The sequence below is a fragment of the Pelobates fuscus genome, chromosome 12 (genome assembly GCF_036172605.1).
Source record: "Pelobates fuscus isolate aPelFus1 chromosome 12, aPelFus1.pri, whole genome shotgun sequence".
In the NCBI taxonomy this organism is placed as follows: Eukaryota; Metazoa; Chordata; class Amphibia; order Anura; family Pelobatidae; genus Pelobates; species Pelobates fuscus.
Genome location: NC_086328.1, coordinates 84,888,449 through 84,912,508, shown reverse-complemented (window position 1 = coordinate 84,912,508; position 24,060 = coordinate 84,888,449). Strand labels below are relative to the sequence as shown.

At 44.7% G+C, this 24,060-nt stretch overlaps 1 protein-coding gene across 1 annotated transcript in view; it reads right to left on the bottom strand.

The window, feature by feature from the left end:
- Nucleotides 1-1,260: 1,260 nt before the first annotated feature.
- BAD (BCL2 associated agonist of cell death) overlaps nt 1,261-24,060 on the bottom strand; it is a 28,495-nt gene continuing 5,695 nt past the window's right edge. Inside the window, exons 4-5 of the mRNA XM_063437376.1 lie at nt 6,302-6,471; nt 1,261-1,490 (exon numbers count right to left, since the gene is read on the bottom strand). Coding sequence (XP_063293446.1) covers nt 6,337-6,471 — 135 coding nt within the window. The 3' untranslated portion in view covers nt 1,261-1,490; nt 6,302-6,336. The remainder of the gene's footprint in view (nt 1,491-6,301; nt 6,472-24,060) is intronic.

The following is a 24,060-nucleotide window of genomic DNA, read 5'->3' as shown; positions in this document are numbered from 1 at the left end:
AGCAGAACAATGCACCACAGTACTAATGTGGAAATCTGCTGGTATATATTATTCCATCAGGAACACAGTGCATTATACACTGGTACAGAGTCAGAATTGTAAAAGTTGAATTTTGCAGCCAAACTCCGTAATTAAAGGGGGACTGTCACTTCTACTAAAATTACACAATGTATTTAAACATTGGAAACCACATATAACGTGTGTTAACCCTTTTTTCAAAAATTACATAAAAATCCTAATGATTCCAGGCACAGAAACAAACATTGTTTTCATTTGTCCTCTCCCCTCTGTTTTATGTTGACTATCAGGTGCCAAGGACAGAGCTTATAGCAATAATGGACAAGGAATCAAGATTTAGGCACCTAGCTGCCGGATAATTTCTACTTTTAACACTTCACAGACCGTTTGTTAATTATAGAGGATAAATAAACATAATATTAGAAAGGGAAGTGACAGTACCCCTATAAAAAGTTGGGCTGGGCAAGTAGGCCCCAACTGATAAGAACTGTTTGCCCTCCACCCGTATTAGAGTTGCAGTTCTTTAACTGTGCACTAGGCAGTTACCTTGCACAATATGATGCCACTAGAATACTTCGGTTATTGGCTGCTACACTGCTGAAAGCCACCAATAGAGTTTTTTTTTTTTTTTATAAATCATGATATCTGTGGTTTCTACAAGTGGGCACAATTTCATTTCAAAGTTCATTCTCCCTTTAAATCGGTCCCTTGCAGATAATGCACGGTGTATTTGTTCATCGTTAAATTCTTAAAAACATTCACATTAACAAAAGTCTTGTTTATTAAAGTGCTAACATATAGAGGGACAGATACGTTCCTCTTGCAGCACAGCATCCTGTATCCAAGGCACGATTTAGAGGTCATTAGAGGTCACTTTGTCAGGCCAAGAATATGACCTGTAAATCTAGACTGCATTGTACACCGTTACAAGGAACCTTTAGGCTGTCTCACAGAGTACGAGACATATTTTATCCCTATTGTATTTTTTTTTTTCTTTTTTTTTCAATACACGAATGAAAACTCATCCTGCGACTTGCTTATCAAACAATGGCACATCTAGAAAGAAAAAAACAAAATTACAAAAAGGCTTTAACTCCTTAAGGACACATGACATGTTTGACATGTCATGATTCCCTTTTATTCCAGAAGTTAAGGGGTCCTTAAGGGGTAAAAAAAAAAAAAAAAAAATTAAAAAAAAAAAAGGATTGCATTGTATTGAAGGTGCTTTCATTTGTTCTTGTGTTTCTTTCAGTCCTTGGTAATTTATTAACTTCAGATGTGCTCACTTTTGAACAGGAAAAAAAAAGTTAAGTCTTTTCTTTCAAATAGTATCTTCTTGTAAAATTCATCATGCAAAAACCAAACTATACTTCCCTGTATATCTGCTTTTAGATGCATTTTCTGTTTAAAATATAAAAAATGGCGGGCGAAAGTCCAAACATTAGAGTCTTGTCACATTTGAGTATTTTCACCTGCATAACAAAAAAAAACAACAAAAAATGAAAGTTATATGGCTGTAATACAAAGTCAATAGCAGCAGACATACAGTATCTTGCCAGTACAAAAATATGTTCCCCCACTTGCCTACCAGAACACTGCACACAATGCACAATTCATAATCATAACATTTATTTTAATCCCTTAAAAAGACACTCCAATAATCATTAGCTGTTAACCCTGCTGCTGTTGTTGTTGTTGTTGTTATGGTGCTAGGAGAAACCTTGCACCGTCTTATGCTAAGTATGTTTTAACACAGTTACCTGGGTCCCACTGGGTGCCTAGCATGTGAAGCTGGTTGTCACTTTAGAGCAAAGCAGGAACGCAGTCATTGGATGAGAGTGTTAACAAAATGCTCTCCACAAACAAATGAAGTCTTGCTACACTCTGAAATTACACATAGTTCTTATGGTAGAGAAGACCAGATTTGGTCCAGGGACACCTGACGGGACTCCGGTAAGTTGTAAGTAACAGGATTAATATTGATATAGGAGAGGTCAAAACCACAATTTTTTACCAATTATTTTTCTATTTTTTTTTTTTAATATGGCATTTTCATTTCTGTGTCGTAACTTACTGTGCGACATGCATGAATGCCTTTTCTGCCCAAGATGGTTCTACTGGGGGCAAAATAACACTTGGAAAGGCAACTCTAATTCCACATTAACGTAACCATTTAATTACTGGCTTGTGAGTGCTTAGCTGACGCGCTCAGCTAGTGAGTGCTAAAAAAACTAAACAAAGCATCAAGAAAACACAAATACTACACAATATACATTAAATGGGAACATGAAACTACACTATTGATCAAGCATTGGGAACAAAAAATTTTAAATCTATAACTTGTGGTAACCTTTTTTTTCTTTTAAACTTCTAATAAAGACTTTGCCTATTATGACACAATCCAGGGCAAATATGACGAGAGCTATAATAGATTCTCATGTTGGGATAAGAATGTAAATCCCCATAGACTACGGTCAGTAGGACATTTTTATAGGAGGTAGGTGGGCTTTGAGACACTTGGCTACCTGGGAAATGCAATTATGGTTACCGTGGGACTAAGCATGCCATAGTAACCCACTGAGTGTATTAGGGTCTTCTAGTACAAATGCATTTTTAGGAACCAGAGTATCCACTGGTGCTCTACTGGGATAAGGAGTGACAACATGGCAGTGGCCAATTATTAGGCCCGCATCCAGTTAATGTTACCTTCCAGGTATTTGAATAGGGGCTGGCATTCCTTCTAGTTCCCAGTAACAGGGTCTATGAAAATCCAAATGCACCCACTTTTATGGAAGGAGGGACATATGCCAGGCCATCTCTTTTTCTTTTATACAATAGGATGTTTTGGTGTTTAGGTGTATTTACCTTTAGTGAAAGGGAACTCCTAAACTATAAAAATATACCCTCAGATGCCGAGAATGATCAATGCACAGCTCTCAATGAGCACTCTACACTGTGGGGTAATCGGTTTACTCATATCAGCGGGGACATCAATTGAGAGAATCTAACCAACAGAAGTTAGTGTCTTTAGGATTAATAGTGGTTATTTATAATTGGAACCCATGCCATCTTAAAAACGGGTATTTTCTAATGCACCACATTGCAATTGTAAGCTTGAAACAATAATGTGCTTCTTGTAATTTATGACCTACGACTACGAAAAATAGATTAAAATCCTAGATATACAACGTACTCTGTAAATCAGGACAATTCATTTATTTTGAAACACCTTTCTTTAGCTGCATTATTAGTTGTTGTTTTTTTTAAACACATTATGGGCAAATCTGTGATAATGTTCCCCATAATAAACTGGAAGATTTAATTATATCTCTTTTATATAAAAAACTATAACTGCAAAGATGGTAATTACAGGTGAACCAAGAAATAAACCAGTACGCAAAACTGCTTGGGTATCAAAGCAAAATGAGGCTGTGTCACTAAGGATTTAGTAAGGAAGTACTAGTACTTATATGTAATTTAACATTACAGCTTTTGTTAAGCTTCTCTGTGAAAGGGATAAGAAATGTATGTTTTCAAAAATGTTTCCGGACATAAATATTCAAATTTAAAAAAGTGTAGAATATTTATGAAAGGGTAGCATTTTAAATAATATTTAAGTGCAAAATGATAGCAAATATTTAACCTCCCAAAATGTGCAGTAAATGAATTAGGTTGCACGTAATTGCTGTAACATGAACTATATTACTTTAGAACACATTTCTCCCCCTTTTCAATCAACTAGATCATCATGAAGAATAGCTGTGTGGGGGGGCGGGGCCTGACCGCTGACAGGAATGGCCGCAGGGCACTGAAGTTCCTCCGGGAAACCTACCCTTTTAGCCTCAAAGGGGCATAACTCGCTCGTTTTGGTGGCTCAATCCCACGCACAGAACCAGAACGAATTCCGCTGAATATCCAGCACCTCCAAACCGGCACCAGGAAGACACAGCCCGTGAGAGACCAACCTGCGGCCTGCAGTTGCGGTTAAGGACGGGGAGGCGGCCGATCCCCAGACTTGACTAACAGTCTGCAAACCTTGCGCCCTGTTCCCCCCCCCTTTGGACCGGTGGGGGATATCCCGGTCCCCACGGGTGCACCGAAGTGGCCATACCTCAGCAACATCTAACGGTTCAGCGACTCTGAACTTGGGCCCACTACTAAAATGGCCGCCGCGCAGAGGCCTGCAACAGGGGGCATCTTACATCAGGCACCTTCGGGTGTAGATCCGCTTCTCATGGCATTTGATCTCGTTTGCGAGAAATTCTGGGCAAGGATCTGTGAGCGAAGACTCACCCTCACTCCTGTGAATCAAGCTGCTGTCCCGCAGAGCCGTCCCGACCAGCGACCTGGCCCACACACTCAACCCCGATGTACTCCTAGAGGGGGAATGAGGAGAAGAAAGCACGAGAAACCGTTGCGGCGGGTGGCGGCTCCTCAACGCCAGGGCTCACATGGCTGCTATACCTCACCCCGACGGCGCAGAGAAAGATCTACTCATTGCCAGCCTACCCTTCCTGCACCTAAAGCCTGCAAAACAAAATGCCGGGACTGTCCCGGATCTCAACACACAAGGAGACGCATCCCCAGACAGGGACCGCAACACCGGGTACCCACCACACAACGACGACATCACCAACAGGCAGCAGGGTCCCGATACTCCGTACAGACTGCAGGAGCCAAACGGACAAGTGAAGCAAAAGTGCGGGACTGTGATAGAGACTGGGCCTGGTGGGGTTGCTTCGAGGAAACCCAGTTTCTTACTAAACCTCTGGACAGGCTACGCAGACCAGTAGGCATAGGTTGATCGCCCCCCTCAGTGTAGGCCTTATTCTTATTAGACCTCCAGGCCCACACAAGATAGAGTACCTGCCCCAGCACCCCTTTTCAACTATTGGTGCTTCAGAGCAACAATTCATTACTATTCCCCAAATTATTCATCTGTATGGCAGCCATGACGGGTCAGCATAGCCTGTAAATCTCCGTGTGTTTACTCACTATAAAATTTAAGTCAGGCTATATGTTGAGGAATCCCCACTGTAGATATGCTAATCCTTATAATGGTTGGAGTGCTTCCTAGTCCTCCTCAGGCCCAGTGGTAAATTTAACATACGTGCAACCTAGAAGCTATCCTAGACATAATAGATAACATACTAAGATATTGCTCACATGTTTATTACGTATCACCTTTTAAGCTACCTTAATTGCACACATTGTATCCTGCCTGTATGTCTATTTGTCTCTATCTATATTTTACCTTAGTAACTGATGCAGTTTAAGGCATGTTAAACTCTCTTGTTTATTCTAAAAATCTAAAATTGTGCAGCTCCATAGAATGCTATGAAAGTGTTCCTGCTCTATGCTCCTCAATATCTTTGTTATCACTGCTCTGGCATTTTTATTGAATGTAGATTTCCTGCACACCAAAAATAAAGAATATAAAAAATAAAAAGAATAAAAAAAAAAAGAATAGCTGTGTGCAGTTATTGGCCATTGATCTAGCCAGCCAGCAGGGCAAATATTGCTTGATATGAGAAAGACATCAATCTCTACCAAGTCATTGGACTTAACAAAGACAATCCTAAAGATCTGTGAATGCTGGTGGCATGGGAGAGAATATACAGATCTTATCCTAAGGTAAAAAGGGAATGTTTTTAGCAAACAAACACTTTAGGAACAAGTGATGTGTGCAAAGTTTAAAAATAACAAAAATCATCTTTCAGGATCATGAAATATTGCAAAAAAGTTCTTCGTACAAATGCATTCAGTAATTTGACACAATCAATATAATATTTCAAGGAACATTCCAAGCACTATAAACACTATAGCATGCTGGTGGTTTAGCGTGCTATAAGGAAGAAGACCGTTTTAGAGCTGTATCACTTGTTACCAGGGTCTGCTGGGCACTGCACCTCTCTTCCAATACTGCTCAGTGAGAGCCAAAAGCTCCTGCTCAGGAGCTTCCATTAGCTCTTCTTCTGACCTTAGCAGTGCTAGTCAGCTGATGACTCTCAATCAACGAGCTAAGCCCTGCACTGCTCAGTGAAGAAACTTCCCGGCTGTCACTGAGCGGTAGTGGAAGTGGGAGCCGTGCCTCCATCTTGCATTAAGTCAAATTGTTGTAAAATGGTTTAACTCCTTACAAGTGAGAGGCACAAGGGCACTCCTGGCACCACAACCACTACAGCGCTGGTCAGCTCCAGCATGGAATGCCTTTTAACACATTATACCATCACATTTGCACAATATTAATACAGTAGTCAAATCCCTTTAAAATTGTACACACCATTTTAATAGGAGATCATTGTGCAGTAGTGCCTGTTACAATTCTTCATCTGAGGATTCAATCTTTCCTTTATTTTTCCGCCGTCCCCAAAAATTCATGAACATGTCTTTTATACTCTTCTCCTTTGTCAGCTGATTAGCTTCTCCAGCACTTTTAGGACGAGGAAGGCCCTTTAGGAAATAGACACCATGACTTTACAAAACAGTGAAGAAAATTAAAGAAAACATACAATCCCACAATAAGGAGAAATGTTTGCAACCTGTATTCTAAATACCAACGCACAAGTACTGTATGCGGACATACTAAAAAAAAAAAAAAAGCTCCAAGTAATAAATGCTTTTTTTATGGGGATTTTACTGACACAGGATGTCCTTCTGCACAGCGTGAGGACGTCTAGCAAGCAGAAAGTGCCTCTTGTGGCTGTCTAATTGACAGTCACTAGAGGCAGTCTTAAACCTGGAACGTGATTGACATTTCTCAGAAACTGCAATAATGAACATGGCAGTGTTAGGGGAACAGGGGAACTGCACCCAGACCACTTTAATAAGCTGAAGTGGTCAGTGTGCCTATAGTGTCCCCTTAAAAGAGGTCTAGTATGAGTTTGGCTACCATTTTAAAATTATGCTGCATGGTTCATATTTCAGATACCACATATCAACTGTCTGAAAGTGCATCTCTTTCAATTTTATCACATGACAGGAGGCTTCGTATTTTGCATAACTTTCTTTACTTTATGCCTCCAGCAGCACAAGTCAATCAGAAAACTTTAAACCAATCAGTAACCAGCATCACATCCATATATAAAGCCCTGACAGTCACATGATTTCCTCTTTCTTTGCTGCTTCCAGCCAAGGCACAGGTCAGAGTATTATGCTCTCAACTGTTTTCTGTTTATAGTGAAATCTTAACTTGTATTTATACATTTAAATTCTACTGTACACTGTGTATTTAACCCCCTGTTTGGGGCTTTAATCTGTCCCTCTATTATCCCTGCTTCCACTCAATCTACCCTTCTCCCTGGACGGTCCGTTTTTCCTCCACACTGCCCTGTGTTTTTTCCCTTCAGGGCTTTGTTCTGTCAGGCTGCTTGCCTGAGGACCCTCGCGATTCGCGGCATTTTACCGCGATCGCGCGGGACCAACCGGGTTGATTAGGGTCCAGGGTGCTGGGGGGTGGATGGGGGGACACGAGGGGGTGCCGACCGGTACCGTCGAGCCGCGATCGCGGGCCGCGATCGCGGACATAGCGGCAAATTTGCGCGCGAATGGCGGCCATCTTGGATCTCGCAATATCGCGAGATCCTCGGCGGCCACCTTAATTTCGCCAGTTCGTGATTCCCACGAACTGGCACCAGGTTTTTTTTTTTTTTTAAAGGTAAAGTGTTAAATTATGGATACTGTTGGAAATAAAGTTTTTGCCACATAATATAAATGTGTAAAACTAAACACACTTGTCACTGCAGTTAACCCCTGCAACTCTGTGCTATGGGCCACTGCAGGTAACTTACCATTAGAATTGTATTGCACCAAACCAGGAACAACTCCCATCAGGCTGAGCACACTTCTCACTGCAGTTAACCCCCGCAACTCTGTGCTAAAGGTCCACTGCGGGTAACTTATCATTGGGATTGTATTGCACCAAACCAGGTACAACTCCCATCAGGCTAAGCACACTTCTCACTGCAGTAACCCCTGCAACTCTATGCTCAGGGGCCATTGCAGGTAACTTACCATTGGGATTGTACTACACCAAACCAAGAACAACTCCCATCAGGCTCAGGCTGCACTGGCCAATTGGATGATCACTCCCAGAAGGCAATGATGATTGATCCACACGGGTGAAAACACCACAGAACTATCCAGAAACCATTACAAATTTGTTTACAAAGGGTGACCACCACGCCCAACCAGGGGCTTATAACGAAGTACGCACAATCCACAGTGGCGAAAAATTCCACAAAATTACATGCACAAGGATGACTCCTTACAAAAGCGTACTGAGGTCTTCGATACCTCCCATTACCGGGCTTACGTCCCGACCATTACCGGGCTCCGTCCCGACCATTACCGGGCTCCGTCCCGACCATTACCGGGCTCCGTCCCGACCATTACCGGGCTCCGTCCCGACCATTACCGGGCTCCGTCCCGACCATTACCGGGCTCCGTCCCGACCATTACCGGGCTCCGTCCCGACCATTACCGGGCTCTGTCCCGACCATTACCGGGCTACGTCCCAACATTTATGACCGTTCACCCCGGTCGATAGGAGGGTGACCCCTCCACAGACCACTAGTCAAATTCCTAGTGGTACTGAGTACATGGTACCTGGGTGTCCCCCAGTTGTATGTGGAAGCCACTGTGTAGCTACATACGCACTGACGTATACGCTGTCTCCCCACAGAAGGGAAAAAATCACGCTACCATGGTGTCAGACACTCCTCCATTATCAACGGTGGATTTCCAGGCCATGATCACTGCCGCGGGGTCGGCTTCGGGAAAAAGGCTTTAGTCAAAAGGATGACGCAGACACCGCTGGAGATGGTGGACACCATGCCTCCATCAAGAACAGAGGATAAGGAACCTACACAACTTAGGCAGGAGACAGGGGCGTCCAAACACCAATGGATGGGCTCCAACACAACCCTTCCAAGAGGTGAAGGGAATATACTGCGGAAGCGGAGCCACCAGTCCAAGGCATGGACCGCTACCCTCCACAAGACCCTCATCAGAGGATGAGGAACCATTATCCCCACCGTCATTAGAAATCATAGACGAATGGAGGGCAGAGGACTCGCCCTCGGAGGAGGAGGACTAGCAAGACATACCTCAAAAAGTCGGAGAACCCAACCAAGACCCGGAATGGCTAAGGACTTATAGATATTGGGGTCTAATCCACACGCCCTAGGACGGGCTGATAACCACGGAGTACGATCTGTTGCGGTATGCCAGACCGGAACACAATGGATACATGTATGTCGACAGCACCAAGAAGGAGAGCTTACGGTGCTGCCAAAGCTCCACAGTACTATATCCAATAAGGGTGACCCCTTGGATAATTGGGAGACTACCATACCTCCCCATACACGGGCTTACGTCCCGACATTTCTGACCGTTCATCCCGGTCTTATTGAGGGCGACCCCCTCCTCAGACCACTCACAGGAAATCTCTAAGTGGTACTGATGAAAACAATTCTGGGGGAACCCCAGTTGTACGTGGAGACCCACTAGTGGCAATAAATGTTTTACCGTACCTGACACCTGTTTAGGTACCCCACAGACCGGAAGAGAGTCCCAACAGGCCATAAGAGACATACATACAGGGGTGACCCCCTACGCTGGGTGACCCCAGGCTAGCCTTACTCCGGTGCTAGTGGCATAGGTACGAAGGGGTGATACCCCGCGCCCTTGTCTAGGGCTTCTACCTTCAGAGTATGTTCTGGCATGGTATGCACAGACCAGGGCACACTACAGGCATGTGTTCCGACACCTCTATGTTTCAATTGGAGGATCCGTACGCCCTTCCCTTAACCGAGAAGGAGAACTCACTATACCGCCAAACTCCACAATTCTAGGACATATAAGGATGAACCATTAGATTATACATAGGGAGGCTTTCACGTCTCCCATACCCGGGTACGTCCTGGTCCTACGGAGGGTGTCCTCATTCTCAGGCCACTACCCGGATACTGCGAAAGCGGTACCGATTAATCAAAGTACTGGGTGACCCCGGTTATAACCAGAGGCACACTGAGTGACAATAAGCGTACTGTCGTACGATCCTGACTCCACAGACCGAAAGGGTATGAACCAACAGGTCGGATTTCCCTCAATTCACCGACCGATTTCCAGGAGAAGATTAAGCCGCCAGGGCAACTCCGGGGGAAGAAGTCCTCTCCAAGAGGCTGGCTAACAAGTCGGGCGCCTTACCACCTAAACACCATTGGAAGGGCCCAACGCGGCTTCCCCAAAGGGGAAAGAGAACACCCCGACTTAGCGGAACCGTCTCTCAGAACGTCCTGCGCATTGAACATCTCAGACTCCATCATCAGGGGACGAGGACTCCATTCCCCCCCTTCTCTGGAGATCATAAGAAAATGGAGAGTCTCCATCGGAAGAGGAAAAGCGTCAGAACCCGCCTAGCAAGAAAGTTTCCTTTGGCACACTGGACAACCTTGGTCGACTCGCGTACCACCAGACACCCAGGATCATCCGAAAGGGGTTTGCCGGAGCACCGGGCACACCTTGCCAACCTCCGGCTTAGGGGAAAAGAAGTACGAAACAAGCTCAGGATGGAATACCCAGGTCATCTAGGAACGAACAAGATAGTTCTCAACAGGGAGCTCGGTGTCACTGCAGGGATATCTATGTCCCGATCAGACCGAGGTCCACGTTATAGTAGTAAAGAAGAAGACAGGAGACTCTCCCCCAATCATCAACATAGGCCAACCCAATGGTTTTGGGGCGTACCGACATCTCAAGAAGGAAGGTATACATCTATTAGGAGACCTACTCCTCAAAAGGATTTTGGAAAGTTAGATTTGAAAGGACACTTACCTATTGGTTCACATAGTACCTCAAGAAGTTTTGGAAGCTGGTCAGGACGCACTGAAGAGCAAAAGGTATCCGCTGTAGCATACCTAGACGACTTGCTGGCCCTTTGCAAGCCCAATTCCAAACTACGTATACAAACGAGGTTTATTGTTACAGTTTCTGGAATTGTTGGGATTCATAGTGAACAGAGAGGAGTCGGTTCGGTTCCAGTTCCGAGTAACTACGTACCTCTACTTCGGAATAGATTCCACCCTAGACGGATTGCACCTTTCCCGCATCAGCGATAGCGACTTTCGTAAGGAAATTCGACGGATATGGCGGAAAGGCTCCATAGTACCTTGATTATTTCCCAGGACCACTTCACTACCGGGCCAGACATCGACTGAAAACTCACTGCATGAGATCCGGGCTCACCTATGAAATTGGGATCAGAATGGCAAGGACTTCGATAGTACTCATTACAGAGGTAGAGGAGCTAAGCGGGACACCTAGAATGATTGTCTTTAATTGAGATCATCCTCTGCTTCTTCAGTTTTTTTTTTTTTTTTTTAATTCTTTATTTTGGTTGTGCGTGGTATAACAAAAAGCTTGTTCAGCCACAACAGCGGTCACAAGCAGTAATACATCAAACAGAGGAAACATAACGTGGCATGTAATTATACCGCACATTTTAGTTTTATGAGAGAGTCTAATAGGGTCCGCCGTTTCAACAGTGTGCTAAAGATTTATAAAACATTCGACAGTGTCACGTCGCCATATAAAAACTCAGGTACATCACATTTTGACACAAATATGGCATGAAGTTAACAGCACGTTATTAAATGCGTGATGATCAGGCTAGGCAGACGTGTCTAGGCATTGTTCTCAGCAGTTTAAATTGTTAACGAATCAATGCAAAACATAACGACAGGTAAGAGTTAAACATTTTCACCACCCTACATAACACCGCTTTGCTATCTATACATAAAAGTCTAATGCTGCGTCAAGGGTTAGTGTGTGAATACAGGTTACATTTAAGTGTAAGGAGGAGTTTACCACGTTTATGGGTACACATATGAGTTGTGTTGAACAATTGCGTAAAAGAATTTGTATAGTCAGTTGCATGGTGCTGTTGCTCAATTAAGTTGCAGAAAATGAAGATAATAAAAATACAATCAAAAGAAAAATTGCATTGGCTCCGTTTACATATCTGTGATATAGAGCGAGTAGGTGGAAAGCTTGCATGAGCCAGTGATCTAAAGCAGTTGCCTAGTGTGTCGCATAGAGCGGTAACATTGGCCCACAACTGAGTACTATGGTTTAGGACCAGTCAAGTAGACTTAGGGCAATTAAATACTAGCATTTGTTTTTGTTTTTGTTTTTTGTAAATTGAGAGGTAAACAGTCAATACATAAACGTTGAATGGTTATAAACTGAAGTCAAAGAAAAGCATATATACAACTCGTAATGGGTGAGAAAATTAGTAAAATAATAGTAGAATAATAGTAGTAAGGGCAGCTATCACAATGCTCAAATACAGTGTGGGTGGATGGGAACGTCTGAACCCGGGTAGTGAGTTGAGCTGTTAACGCTAGTGTTGCTGTGCCCTGTCTGGGAGAGTGAGGAAGAGGGTAGATGGCATGTCAAGCACGTTAGTAAGGCAGGTGTGAGTGTTGCCGGATGGTCTTTGGCAGTGGAGCAACTGCATGAGAAGCTTTGTGTGTTTATATGACATAAGCAAGCTGACGTTAACTAGGCTGTGACGTCCGGGGATCGGTCAGCTACGCTAGTAATGCAGTGAGAGATATTTACAGTAAGCCCGTGAGAGGCGTTAGCATAGGGCGGGCTAAGCAATAGCCAGGTTGTGGCGTGTAAGGATTGGGCCTGCAGTGCTAAGTGCATGCGGTACCTCTGGCTTTCCAAGCAAGGGGGTAGTGTGAGATGTGTGATGGCAGGCTGTTCTACAGCTAGGACTAAGGTAAGGGAGCATATCCATCGCAAGTTATATAGCGTATAAAAAAAAACAACAACATATGCACTTAATAAGTCCCGCTCTCTCACCCGGACGGGCGCTGGTATAATAATAAAAATAAGAGTAAAAATAAAAATAAAAGGAGTTGCAAGCCGATTCCTGATGTCATCCGCTCGCTTAGTTAGATAGGTCCATCCGTGGCTCAGCGTGATGGGTGTCGTGTTTGGGAGCACCGGGTGCCAATAGCCGACTGTCCTGAGGAGCTAAGTATATGATAGGGCGGTAATTGCCCTGGTTGTGGTCGTCCATAGGCAGTCACTTGAACCTTCGGGACCGGGAACATAAGAGTCTCGGAAATGCAGGTAGTTGTTCGGGTTAGAGTTCCCGTGTGTACGGGCCAGAGCCCTGGGTTATGGCACCTTCAGACTTCTTTGAAGTGCAGGTTGTGGCCGCGTCTGCCGGTAAGTCCGATGGCCGCCTGGGGACAAATTCCGGAGCGGTAGCAGTTGCCCAGCGTGAAGGGTGTTGGAGACTCGTCGGAGGCTTAGACAAGTTAGGTATGTCCAGGGGTAAGCCTAGATGCCTCAGGGCCGACTTTGCTTCCTGCAGGGACCTAATGGTGTGCGTGGATTCGCCTTTGTTAACCTGCAGGGTGTGCGCAGGGCCCCAGCGGTACTTCACATGGTGTGTGCGCAAGTGAGCAGTAAATGGCCGTAGGGCTCTCCTCCAAGCCAGGGTGGCCCCAGAGAGATCCGCATAGAACTCAAGGTTCATGTCCTCAAAAAGGTAAGTTGGGTGTTCTCTGGCAGCTGTCTGGACTGCGGTCCTGTCCCTCTGGGTTTGGAATTGAAGGATCACATCTTTAGTAGCTGTGGCCGGGGCTGTTGCAGGCTTTGGGATGCGGAATAGGCCTTCCAGCGTCACTGCCTTAGCAGACTTCGGGGTCAGCAGTGCTGAGAGGAGCCTGCGTGCGAAGTGGGGCAGTTCAGCATCAGGTATATCATCTTTGACGCCTCTGATCTTCAAATGTTTCAGGCGGCGGTTATTTTCCATCGTGGCGAGTTTCAACTCAGTTTTTTCGTTTTGCTGTTTAAGCTCTGCAACAGCCTGCTGCAGATCCTTGATTAGGCCTCCGTGAGATTCTAAGGTTGTGTCCACCACCCTTAGCCTGCCGTCTAGGCCCTGCAAGGCCTCCTTGAGCGATGCCACATCGGCCGAGATTTTTTGATGGTGTTCCGCCATCAGGTCTCTGATTGCCTCCATGCTTACCGGTGTAGGTTTTACCGCGGTTGGCTGGGGCTGTCTCCGATCCGGTGTCTGATGTGGCCGGGCCGGAGGGGTCATCTCCTCCGCTTCATCGGAAGTTTCCTCGTAGAAATCCGAGCATCCTCCATGCATGGACGCCATTCTGGAGCTAGTTGCGCCCTGGGCCTTCCGCCAGATTTCGTCGATCTGTAAGTCCAGTCTGGGTTTGTCCGGTTTAAGTTTTTTTGTTTTTCGCCCCATTTAGGTGCCGGTATGCTATGGGGTCCCCACGGGGGTAGGTTAACCCGATAATAAGGGTTAAAAACGCCGTTTTTAGTTGTAGTGGCCTGGAGCTCTTCAGCCATGCGACCAGTCGCTTCAGTCATTTATGCTCTTTTCTGCTTCTTCAGTTTTAACTTGCCTTCGGGCAGATCAAAAGGGAGAACATCATCGATTGATAATGTAGGAGCGGCTAGAGTTGGTGGATTGACGTCTTCCAAGGGAGACTGGTAGGTCAAGGGACTATCGCAACCAACTAGAGTCATGGGACTCATGGACAACAGGTATTCCCCGAAATAACTTATCCACATGGAACACTTAGAATTCACTGGGGTATGGAAAGGGACCACGATTTTTTTTTTATTACCCCTATCTACCTTGAGGTTGAATCTTTATCATAATTTTCGCGACGGGCCGATCGGAACGATCCGACCGCTCCATTATCGGGATACGTTCCGTTATTTCGACAGCGCATAGTACGATTCACGACACTCCGGTCGATCAAGAGCTTTTGATAGACAGTTTTTCCGCGGGGTAGCATACGGTCCAGAACCATGAGCTAAAGTATCACTGTGGTGAGACTTCGTTTGGGTTTTTCGGAACTAGTCAGATAACACGAACCTATCCCTTCGTCAGCCGTCAGCCATCAGCCATCAGCCATAATCACGTTACGTTAGATTTTTTTCGTCGGGTATCAGATATTCTGGAGTTCGACGTAAATGGTTTTTCGGTATCACCAGAAGGAAGGACCTCTACGGTGTCTCGTAGAACTAAATCTTTTTCGCGTCCGTATTTTACCCTGTTCCCGACGGTTTACCAATCTTTGTGCAGCTATAGCAGTGTTTTGTTATATGGGGATCCCGACAACACTTAGATTGACACATTATAGGCATCTGCTGGGCTTATACCAACCATACAAGCCAGTTACCATGAACAATCCGCATATTTATTTTCGTCAACCACACGCGCATCCTTTTCGCTCATACCAAGCTTTAAAAATGCAAAATACGAAGCCTCCTGTCATGTGATAAAATTGTAGATTATGCTAACGTAGTGTACCTATAATCTTAATTTTAATAATGACAGGAGGCGAGTATTTTCCCTCCCTGTTTCCCCCCCCCTATACTCTGGGAAATTCTAATTTTCTGGTTGCCATTTTCACAGTCTAATTATAAGATTTTGGATATTTCAGTATATTTATGGGATGCTTATCTGGTTGACGGGTGTTACAGCCGTGGCGATTATTAAAGATACTACGGTTGTTTAATGTTTCAGTATATTAACGTAATATAAATATAGATGCAGATAGTACGAGATTTAATGCGGACACCAGTTGGGTTCCATCACCTTTCACGTATTTCTGTTCTTTTCAGAGTAACCATCATAAAGATAAAGATCAAGATAAAGCTGGAAGGTTTTTTCAAGTCGTGTTCCAAGTCATGTTCTACACGTTAATCAAGACTGTTATTTGAATTCCCTGACGTTATAATGGACTGTTTTTCGCATCAAAGAAAGAGGAAATCATGTGACTGTCAGGGCTTTATATATGGATGTGATGCTGGTTACTGATTGGTTTAAAGTTTTCTGATTGACTTGTGCTGCTGGAGGCATAAAGTAAAGAAAGTTATGCAAAATACTCGCCTCCTGTCATTATTAAAATTAAGATTATAGGTACACTACGTTAGCATAATCTACAATTATCGTATAGTATTACATATACACACACACCTTCAAATTATTAGAAGTTAATTTTGTATTGTTTTTATGGGGTTCATAATAATGATATACACTTCCTTTGTACACATGAAGAGTTTTATGTTTATAAGCCAAATGTATGAATATAACTAAAAAAAAAAAAAAATTATATATCATTTATCATCAGTTTAGCCTGATGAAAGCCATGTGAGTTGGCTGAAACGTTGATGATGACTAGAATTATGTTTTAAGAATATTGGAATAAAGAAGAACTATTTTATCAAGATACAGACCGTGAGTGCAAGCCTTTTTTTCAGTATATTTTGTATTTTTTGGCTTTGGCTGTATTGCACCCGGCATTTTGTTAATTTTTGAAAGTGTGTGTGCAGGGTACCAGTGGAATATATATATATATATATATATATATATATATATATATATAAATAAATTATATTTCTATAAAACAAGTTACACACACACACACACACACACACACACACTAAATTTAATTTCTTTTCAGGCAATTCTTTAAGGAGCACCGTAACCAGCAGGGCATATCCTACTATATCCTGCCTATAGTTATGGTGCAAGTAATTCCCTGTTACCTCCCTGTAGTAATTTGTCAAACCATTTAAAATGGTTTTGTGGTGGAATCTCGGTAAAAATAAATTTAGTAGGCCGAGATTACCACGTGGCATGTGTACGTGCATATGCTGACGTATCGATCAGTTGGTTGCACGAGGCAAGATACGATCAGTAGTGTACGGAGCATGTGCAAGAATACAGGATGTAGTATTCCCCTCCTCCATTGTGCTTGACAGGCCATGCGGTCAAGCAGGAAATTAATTCTTATTTGTATTGATTCGTCAAGAGAATGTGCGGGTGGAGCTTAATATGGGAGGAGTTATGTGCCTATATAAGGAGCCTGCACTATTGTCCGGGGCTCAGAACTTGCTGTATTTTGGTGACATTAGTCCCTCTGAGTCCCGATCGGTGATCCAATAAAGAATCTCTTCCTTCCTGAAGAAACCTGTGTCCATCTCTCTGTGCTTTGCTTCCGTCAGTTTCTCCGGTATCATTTGGTGCATTGGCCGGGAAGCTCATCGTTCAACGGTAGCTGAGAGGCAGAGGCGTGAGACGGTCTATCTTTGCCCACGTTCTCTACGGCTGCACCCCTGAACTTCTGCGTGGACCTCCCTTCGTCTCGGCGCCACTGGTCTGTTGTCCAGGAGATCATCGGCCTCTACGTAAGAAGTGCTGGGGTGTCCCCGTCGATGAGTGTGAACTCAGGTTCAGGAACGAGGAGGTAAGACAACTGCTGTTTTAGACGGCAGACCCACTAGGGGTATACCGATTGTGCGGTAGGCCCATAAGGGGTTATTTGTGTATGGAATCTGCCCCCTCTGTCGGAGGGAAGGAGCGAAGGCGCACCGCTCAATCGAACGCTCTTTAGTCAGACCGTTTGATTTGGTTAGTCAGGCGGGGTTCTGGTGTAAATAGCCCTAGCCGGACACCGGTGTCTTGTCTAGACTAGCGTTCTAGGGTGTATATTTTGTTCGCTAGGTCGGAGGGACCGGGAGACTAAGCGGCGTCTGTGTAAATTCGGTTCGCTAGCTCTCAACCTATCTTGGCTAAGTGGGAAGGCGTGTAAATTTGGAACCCACTAGATTTTTGATAGAGTAATCGACTAAGAGGCGTCTGTGTAAATTCGGTCCTCTAGCTCGCTATATGTGGTGCTTGGGCAGTGTGGCTAACCAAAACGGATGTAGATAGTTTTAGGTAGTCCATTCAAGGTACTGGCCAATAGTTTAGTTGGGAATTGTAAATGTGTTAAAGATTGTTTAGAAAAGTGTATATCTTGTTAGATAGCGCGAGCTCAGCCGTCTAGCGAGAGTGTTAATAGTGTGTTGCTGTATCATAGTGCACGGTACCATAACCCTGTATATTTACTGACACTGTATATAAGTACTAATCATTGTCGTCTATTGCATGTTTAACACCATAACCACTAATAATTGTATTGTGACCTTAAATTGTGCTTTGACCTATGCTAACCGTACTGTAACCGCTATTTGTAAAAGACGATGTTACTGGGGTGTGTTATAGACGGGTAATTCATATATAGAGAATTATAGCGTGGGTGACTGTATAGTTTCGCCAAAGGGCATAATATTGATTATCTAGTGACTGGTGTAACAGCTGTGTGTGTACGGGAATTCCCTGAGTGTTTATTGTGTTATTGTGTACGTTTCACTTGGTAACCGTACCACGTGGTGCTGTTGCCAGAGGAAACGGGTGTGACTGTTGAAAAGTACGTGTGCATAGTATTCGTTGTCAACGACGTATCATTGATAAGTATGGGCGCGTCGGAGTCAACGACTCCGGATCCCTTAGGTTGTATGGTGAAGAATTTTAAAAAGGGATTCAAAACATGTGATTTTGGGGTTAAAATGTATCCTGTACGTTTGGTCACTTTGTGTACTAGGGAGTGGCCTACTTTGGTTGCGGCATGGCCGCCACGTGGCAGTTTGGATCCAACTCTGGTACAGCGCGTACACGTGGCTGTATCAGGTAGGCCTGAACTTTACGGGCAGTTTCCTTATATTGATTGTTGGAGACAGACCGTAAATGACTCGCCAAAATGGATTCAGACATGCCACGAGGAGCAATGTCGCCTCATGGTGGCTAGGACTTGTTTGTCCACTAGGACTGGTGTTGGGCCCATTTTGGACAGGCCCCCTGAGTCCGAGATCCCTTTGCCGCCCCCTTACTTTCCTTTAAGAGGAAGTGACGCGAATGCAGGAAGTCCTGCACCCCTTCCCCCATTGCCCCCATCCACTTCCGCTTCCTCCTCCAGTACAGAATCCACCCCCTCTCATACTAAATCTCCCCTTCCAGAACCAGAACCAACCCCCATTAGATATGAATATCCTGATTTGGCGCCACTTCAGACTTCCGGTCAAGCTTCTTCTAGCTCGGCTCGAAGTGTTTTATTTACTAACTTTTCCCAAAACCAAGCTCCCACATCCTCATGCCCTATTTCCCCCCGACCGGAACCTCTAACTGACGCCCCTCTACGTAGCCCCATACTAACCCGACAACTGACCGGTACCCAACAATTAAAACATTATCAGATGCCTCTTCGTCTGAATCCCGGGTCAGCCTATATCGATGCCGCAGGTCAAATGGCACATGCTGACCCAGTCTTCGTATATGTCCCGTTCACGACTACCGATATCTTGAATTGGAAGACCCACAATTCCTCGTACACTGAGAAACCACAAGCTATGACCGATCTGTTCACCTCGATAGTTCAGACACATAATCCGACATGGGCTGATTGCCAGCAGTTATTAATGACTTTGTTTAACAATGAGGAAAGGACAAGGATTAATCAAGCGGCCATTAAAGCGCTAGAGGATAGAGCCCGTGCTTTGAATCAAGCCAATCCAGCAGCATGGGCCGCAACACATTATCCTAACACCGATCCCGACTGGAATGTATATGGTGCAGATATGGTTCAACTCAGAGCCTATAGAGACGCTATAATTGCTGGCATGAAAGCCGGAGGAAAGAAAGCTATTAACATGTCGAAGACAGTTGAGGTGATTCAGAAAAGTGATGAAGCGCCCAGTGTCTTTTATGACCGATTATTGGAGGCATACCGCTTGTATACCCCCTTTAATCCGGAAGATGCAGATAATTCCCGAATGGTGAACTCCGCCTTTGTCAGCCAAGCTTACGGAGATATTAAGCGCAAGCTACAGAAGTTAGAAGGGTTTGCAGGTATGTCTATCACCCAACTAATGGAGGTAGCGAATAAAGTATATATGAACAGGGAAACAGAGACTAAGAAAGAGGAAGAGCGCAAGATGCGTAGAAAGGCAGATATGCTAGCGGTAGCGATCGCAGGCGTAGATAGACGGGGCCCAGATAGAGGCGATAGTAAATGGAATGAGGAACCTCTGAGTAGAAATCAGTGCGCATACTGTAGAGAAGAAGGGCATTGGAGAAATGAGTGTCCGCGAAGAGAACAGTATGAGAGAGACAGACCTAGGACAGGTTATGGAAACTTTAGAGGCAGAGCGAGAGGTAGAGGAGGCCCCGGAGGGAGTAATGGTAATAGAGGGAGCAATGGGAACAGAGGAAGTGTTAGGGCCGCGCAAAGGTCCCGCGATAGAGAAGGTAGGGACTTTGTAGGATTGGCTGACACGGTCATGGAGGACTATTGATACCGACCGGGCTCCATCCCCCTTGGTCGAGCGGAGCCTATGGTCGATGTATTAATAGGGGGAAAAAGGAGTGCGTTCATGATCGACACTGGTGCTGAACATTCGGTGGTGCCTAATCTAGTTGCTCCTCCATCTGGAAGAACTATTACTGTAATAGGAGCAACTGGAAGAAGTGCAGCAAAACCGGTTCTTAAAAGTCGACTCTGTACATTGGGAGAACACGTAGTAAAACATCAATTCCTTTATATGCCTGAATGTCCAGTCCAATTGCTGGGACGTGATATGCCATCTAAATTACAAGCGCAGATTACGTTCCTACCAAATGGAACAACATCCTTAAAGTTTAATGGACCTTCAGGTATTATGACATTATCCGTACCAAAGGAAGAAGAGTGGCGACTTTATACAGCGTTGACTAGCCAAAACCCTAGGAGTGATGAATCCTTATTCAACATACCAGGAGTTTGGGCAGAGAACAACCCACCAGGACTGGCCCGCAATATTCCACCTATTAAAATCGAACTAAAACTTGGGGTTTATCCAGTGAGCCTAAGACAATATCACATCCCGCAGAAGGCTAAGAAGAACATCCAATCTTATCTGGATAAGTTCATACGGTATGGTATCCTAAAATTCTGTACTTCCCCCTGGAACACCCCATTGCTGCCTGTTCAAAAGCCCGGTACAGATGAGTATCGACCTGTGCAGGACTTGAGAGCAGTCAATGATGCGGTTGTTAGTATACACCCAGTTGTACCCAATCCATATAACCTGCTTGCTTTAATTCCGGGCGGGGCTACTTACTTTACAGTCCTAGACCTCAAAGATGCCTTCTTTTGCCTCCGAATTGCCGCAGAAAGTCATTGTATCTTTGCTTTCCAATGGGAAAACGCTGTAACGGGCTCAAAACGCCAAATGACCTGGACAAGACTGCCCCAAGGGTTTAAAAATTCACCTACCCTATTTGGTTCAGCTCTAAGTCAAGATTTATTGGATTTCGAGTCCATCCCAGGAGAGTGTGTATTGTTACAGTATGTAGATGACTTGTTGATAGCAGCAGTTACAAAGGAAATATGTCAGCAAGCAACGCACAATCTACTACACATTCTCTGGAAGGCAGGATACAAGGTGTCTAGAAAGAAGGCTCAGTTGTGTTTGCCAACTGTCAAATATCTGGGATTCCATATCTCTGAAGGTCAAAGAATTATGGGGCCAGAGAGAAAAGAAGCTGTGTGCCAAATACCGATACCCAAGAATAGAAGACAAGTGCGAGAATTCTTGGGGGCAGCAGGCTTCTGTAGGATATGGATTCCCAGCTACGCGATACTGGCAAAACCTCTGTACGCAGCTATCAAAGGTACAGAGCACGACCCCTTCTTATGGACTCAAGAACAGCAAACGGCATTTGAAGATGTGAAGAAGGCTTTGATGAGTGCCCCAGCATTAGGTCTACCTGATCACACACGACCATTCTACCTGTATGTACATGAGCAAAGAAGAATGGCTGTGGGAGTATTGACACAGTACTTGGGATCATGGCAAAGACCTGTTGCCTATATGTCTAAGCAACTGGATGCAGTGGCCAGCGGACTTCCACCTTGTCTAAAAGCCGTAGCTGCAGCCGCCCTGCTAGTAGCTGAAGCCGATAAACTCACTCTGGGTCAAGAACTTTATGTACGAGTCCCACATGCAGTACAGACGTTGTTGGATTACAAAGGAAATCATTGGTTCAGTAATAGCCGTATGACCAAGTATCAAGCAATGTTGTGTGAAAACCCAAGAGTGCATTTAGAGACTGTAAACACCTTAAATCCAGCTACCCTTTTGCCGCAACCTACTGAAAGTCAACATGATTGTTTGGAAGTAATGGATGAAGTATTTTCAAGTAGACCAGATCTTCGTGATTTTCCCATCCAGAACCCCGATGTTCAATATTACACCGACGGCAGTAGTTATGTGAAAGAAGGGATCCGCTATGCAGGATATGCAGTAACAACAATAGACAAGGTGATAGAAGCTCGGCCACTGGCAAAAGGAACATCAGCACAAAAGGCAGAATTGATAGCACTGACACGAGCGTTACAATTGGCTGAAGGTTTAAGAGTGAACATCTACACGGACTCCAAATATGCGTTTTTAACGACTCATGCCCACGGAGCTTTGTATAAAGAAAGAGGACTATTGAATTCAGAAGGCAAAGAAATCAAGTACGCAGCTGAAATCCTACAACTATTGGAAGCAGTGTGGGAGCCGAAAGAAGTCGGTATCATACATTGTCGAGCGCATCTGAGAGGAGATGGTGATGTAACCAAAGGAAATCGGATGGCAGATAGTGCAGCTAAGCGTGCCGCTGAATCGGGAAGACAGGAGTATGTGGGGCATATAGCTGCTCTTATACCAACTCCACTGTCTCAATGGACTCCAGTTCATACAGCTCAAGAAGAGGAGTGGTTAAAGACTGAACCTGGAAAGTATTTGGAGAACAAATGGTATCAGCTAGAAGAAGGAAGAATAGTCATTCCAGCATCACTAGCGGTAAAAATTGTCCAAAACTATCACAACGGGACACATTCTGGGAGAGACAGCACAGAAGAATCTCTCAGAAAACATTTCTACATACCAAGATTGTCCAACTTGACTCAGGCCATTGTACGAAGATGTGTAACGTGTGCTAAAAATAATGCAAGGCAAGGACCAGTAAAGCCACCAGGAGTCCAGTTTATGGGGGGACTCCCCATGTCCGATTTACAAATTGACTATACAGTGATGCCTAAATCGGGTGGACATCGTTACCTGCTGGTAATTGTGTGCACCTATTCAGGCTGGGTAGAAGCATGTCCTACTCGTACGGAGAAAGCAGGAGAAGTTGTGAGATTCCTGTTACGAGAAATAATACCCCGATATGGACTACCCTGCTCTATAGGATCGGACAATGGCCCAGCTTTTGTTCATCAGTGCCTACAACAACTGACTCATATGCTTGGTATAAAGTGGAGGCTTCATACGGCATATAGACCCCAGAGTTCTGGTAAGGTAGAGAGAATGAATAGAACTATTAAGAATCAGTTGGCTAAAATGTGTCAGGAAACCCAACTTAAGTGGAACGTTCTCTTGCCCATAGCTCTATTGCGAATCCGCAGTACACCTACCAGAAGGATGGGCCTCTCTCCTTTTGAAATCATGTATGGGCGACCACCTCCCGTACTTGGTAACTTAAGGGGGGATTTGAGTCAGTTGGGGGAAGGAATTACCCGGCAGCAGGTTGTAGAGTTGGGTAAGACTATGGAGGAGGTACAGAAATGGGTACAAGATAGATTACCTGTGAATATTTATCCCCCAGTTCATAGTTACCACCCAGGAGACCAAGTGTGGATTAAAGAGTGGAATAATGTACCATTAGGGCCCAAGTGGAGAGGTCCTTATGTTGTTCTTTTGTCTACCCCTACAGCGATAAAAGTAGCCGAAGTGACTCCGTGGATACATCACTCCAGGGTTAAACCAGCAGCAGTCGATTCTTGGCAAGTTACAGCAGATCCAGAGAATCCCTGCAAGATCCGGTTAAAGCGCACGACTCAGTCGGAGTAACGAGGAACTTTGTGGATTACAAAATTTTATTGTTTCAGAGATTTGGTATGTGAGTGAGAGGGCCATAATAAAGCCTGTCCGCCCACCGACGTATAGTATATAAGCCAGGGAAAGTCTCGAAGGGACTCCTGTGAAGACGAGCAGAACTCCATTCCCTGCAGCCCTTACATCCTGGAAGCTGAGGTGCCTTCGCACGGACGAAGACTGAGGATGACGACGAAA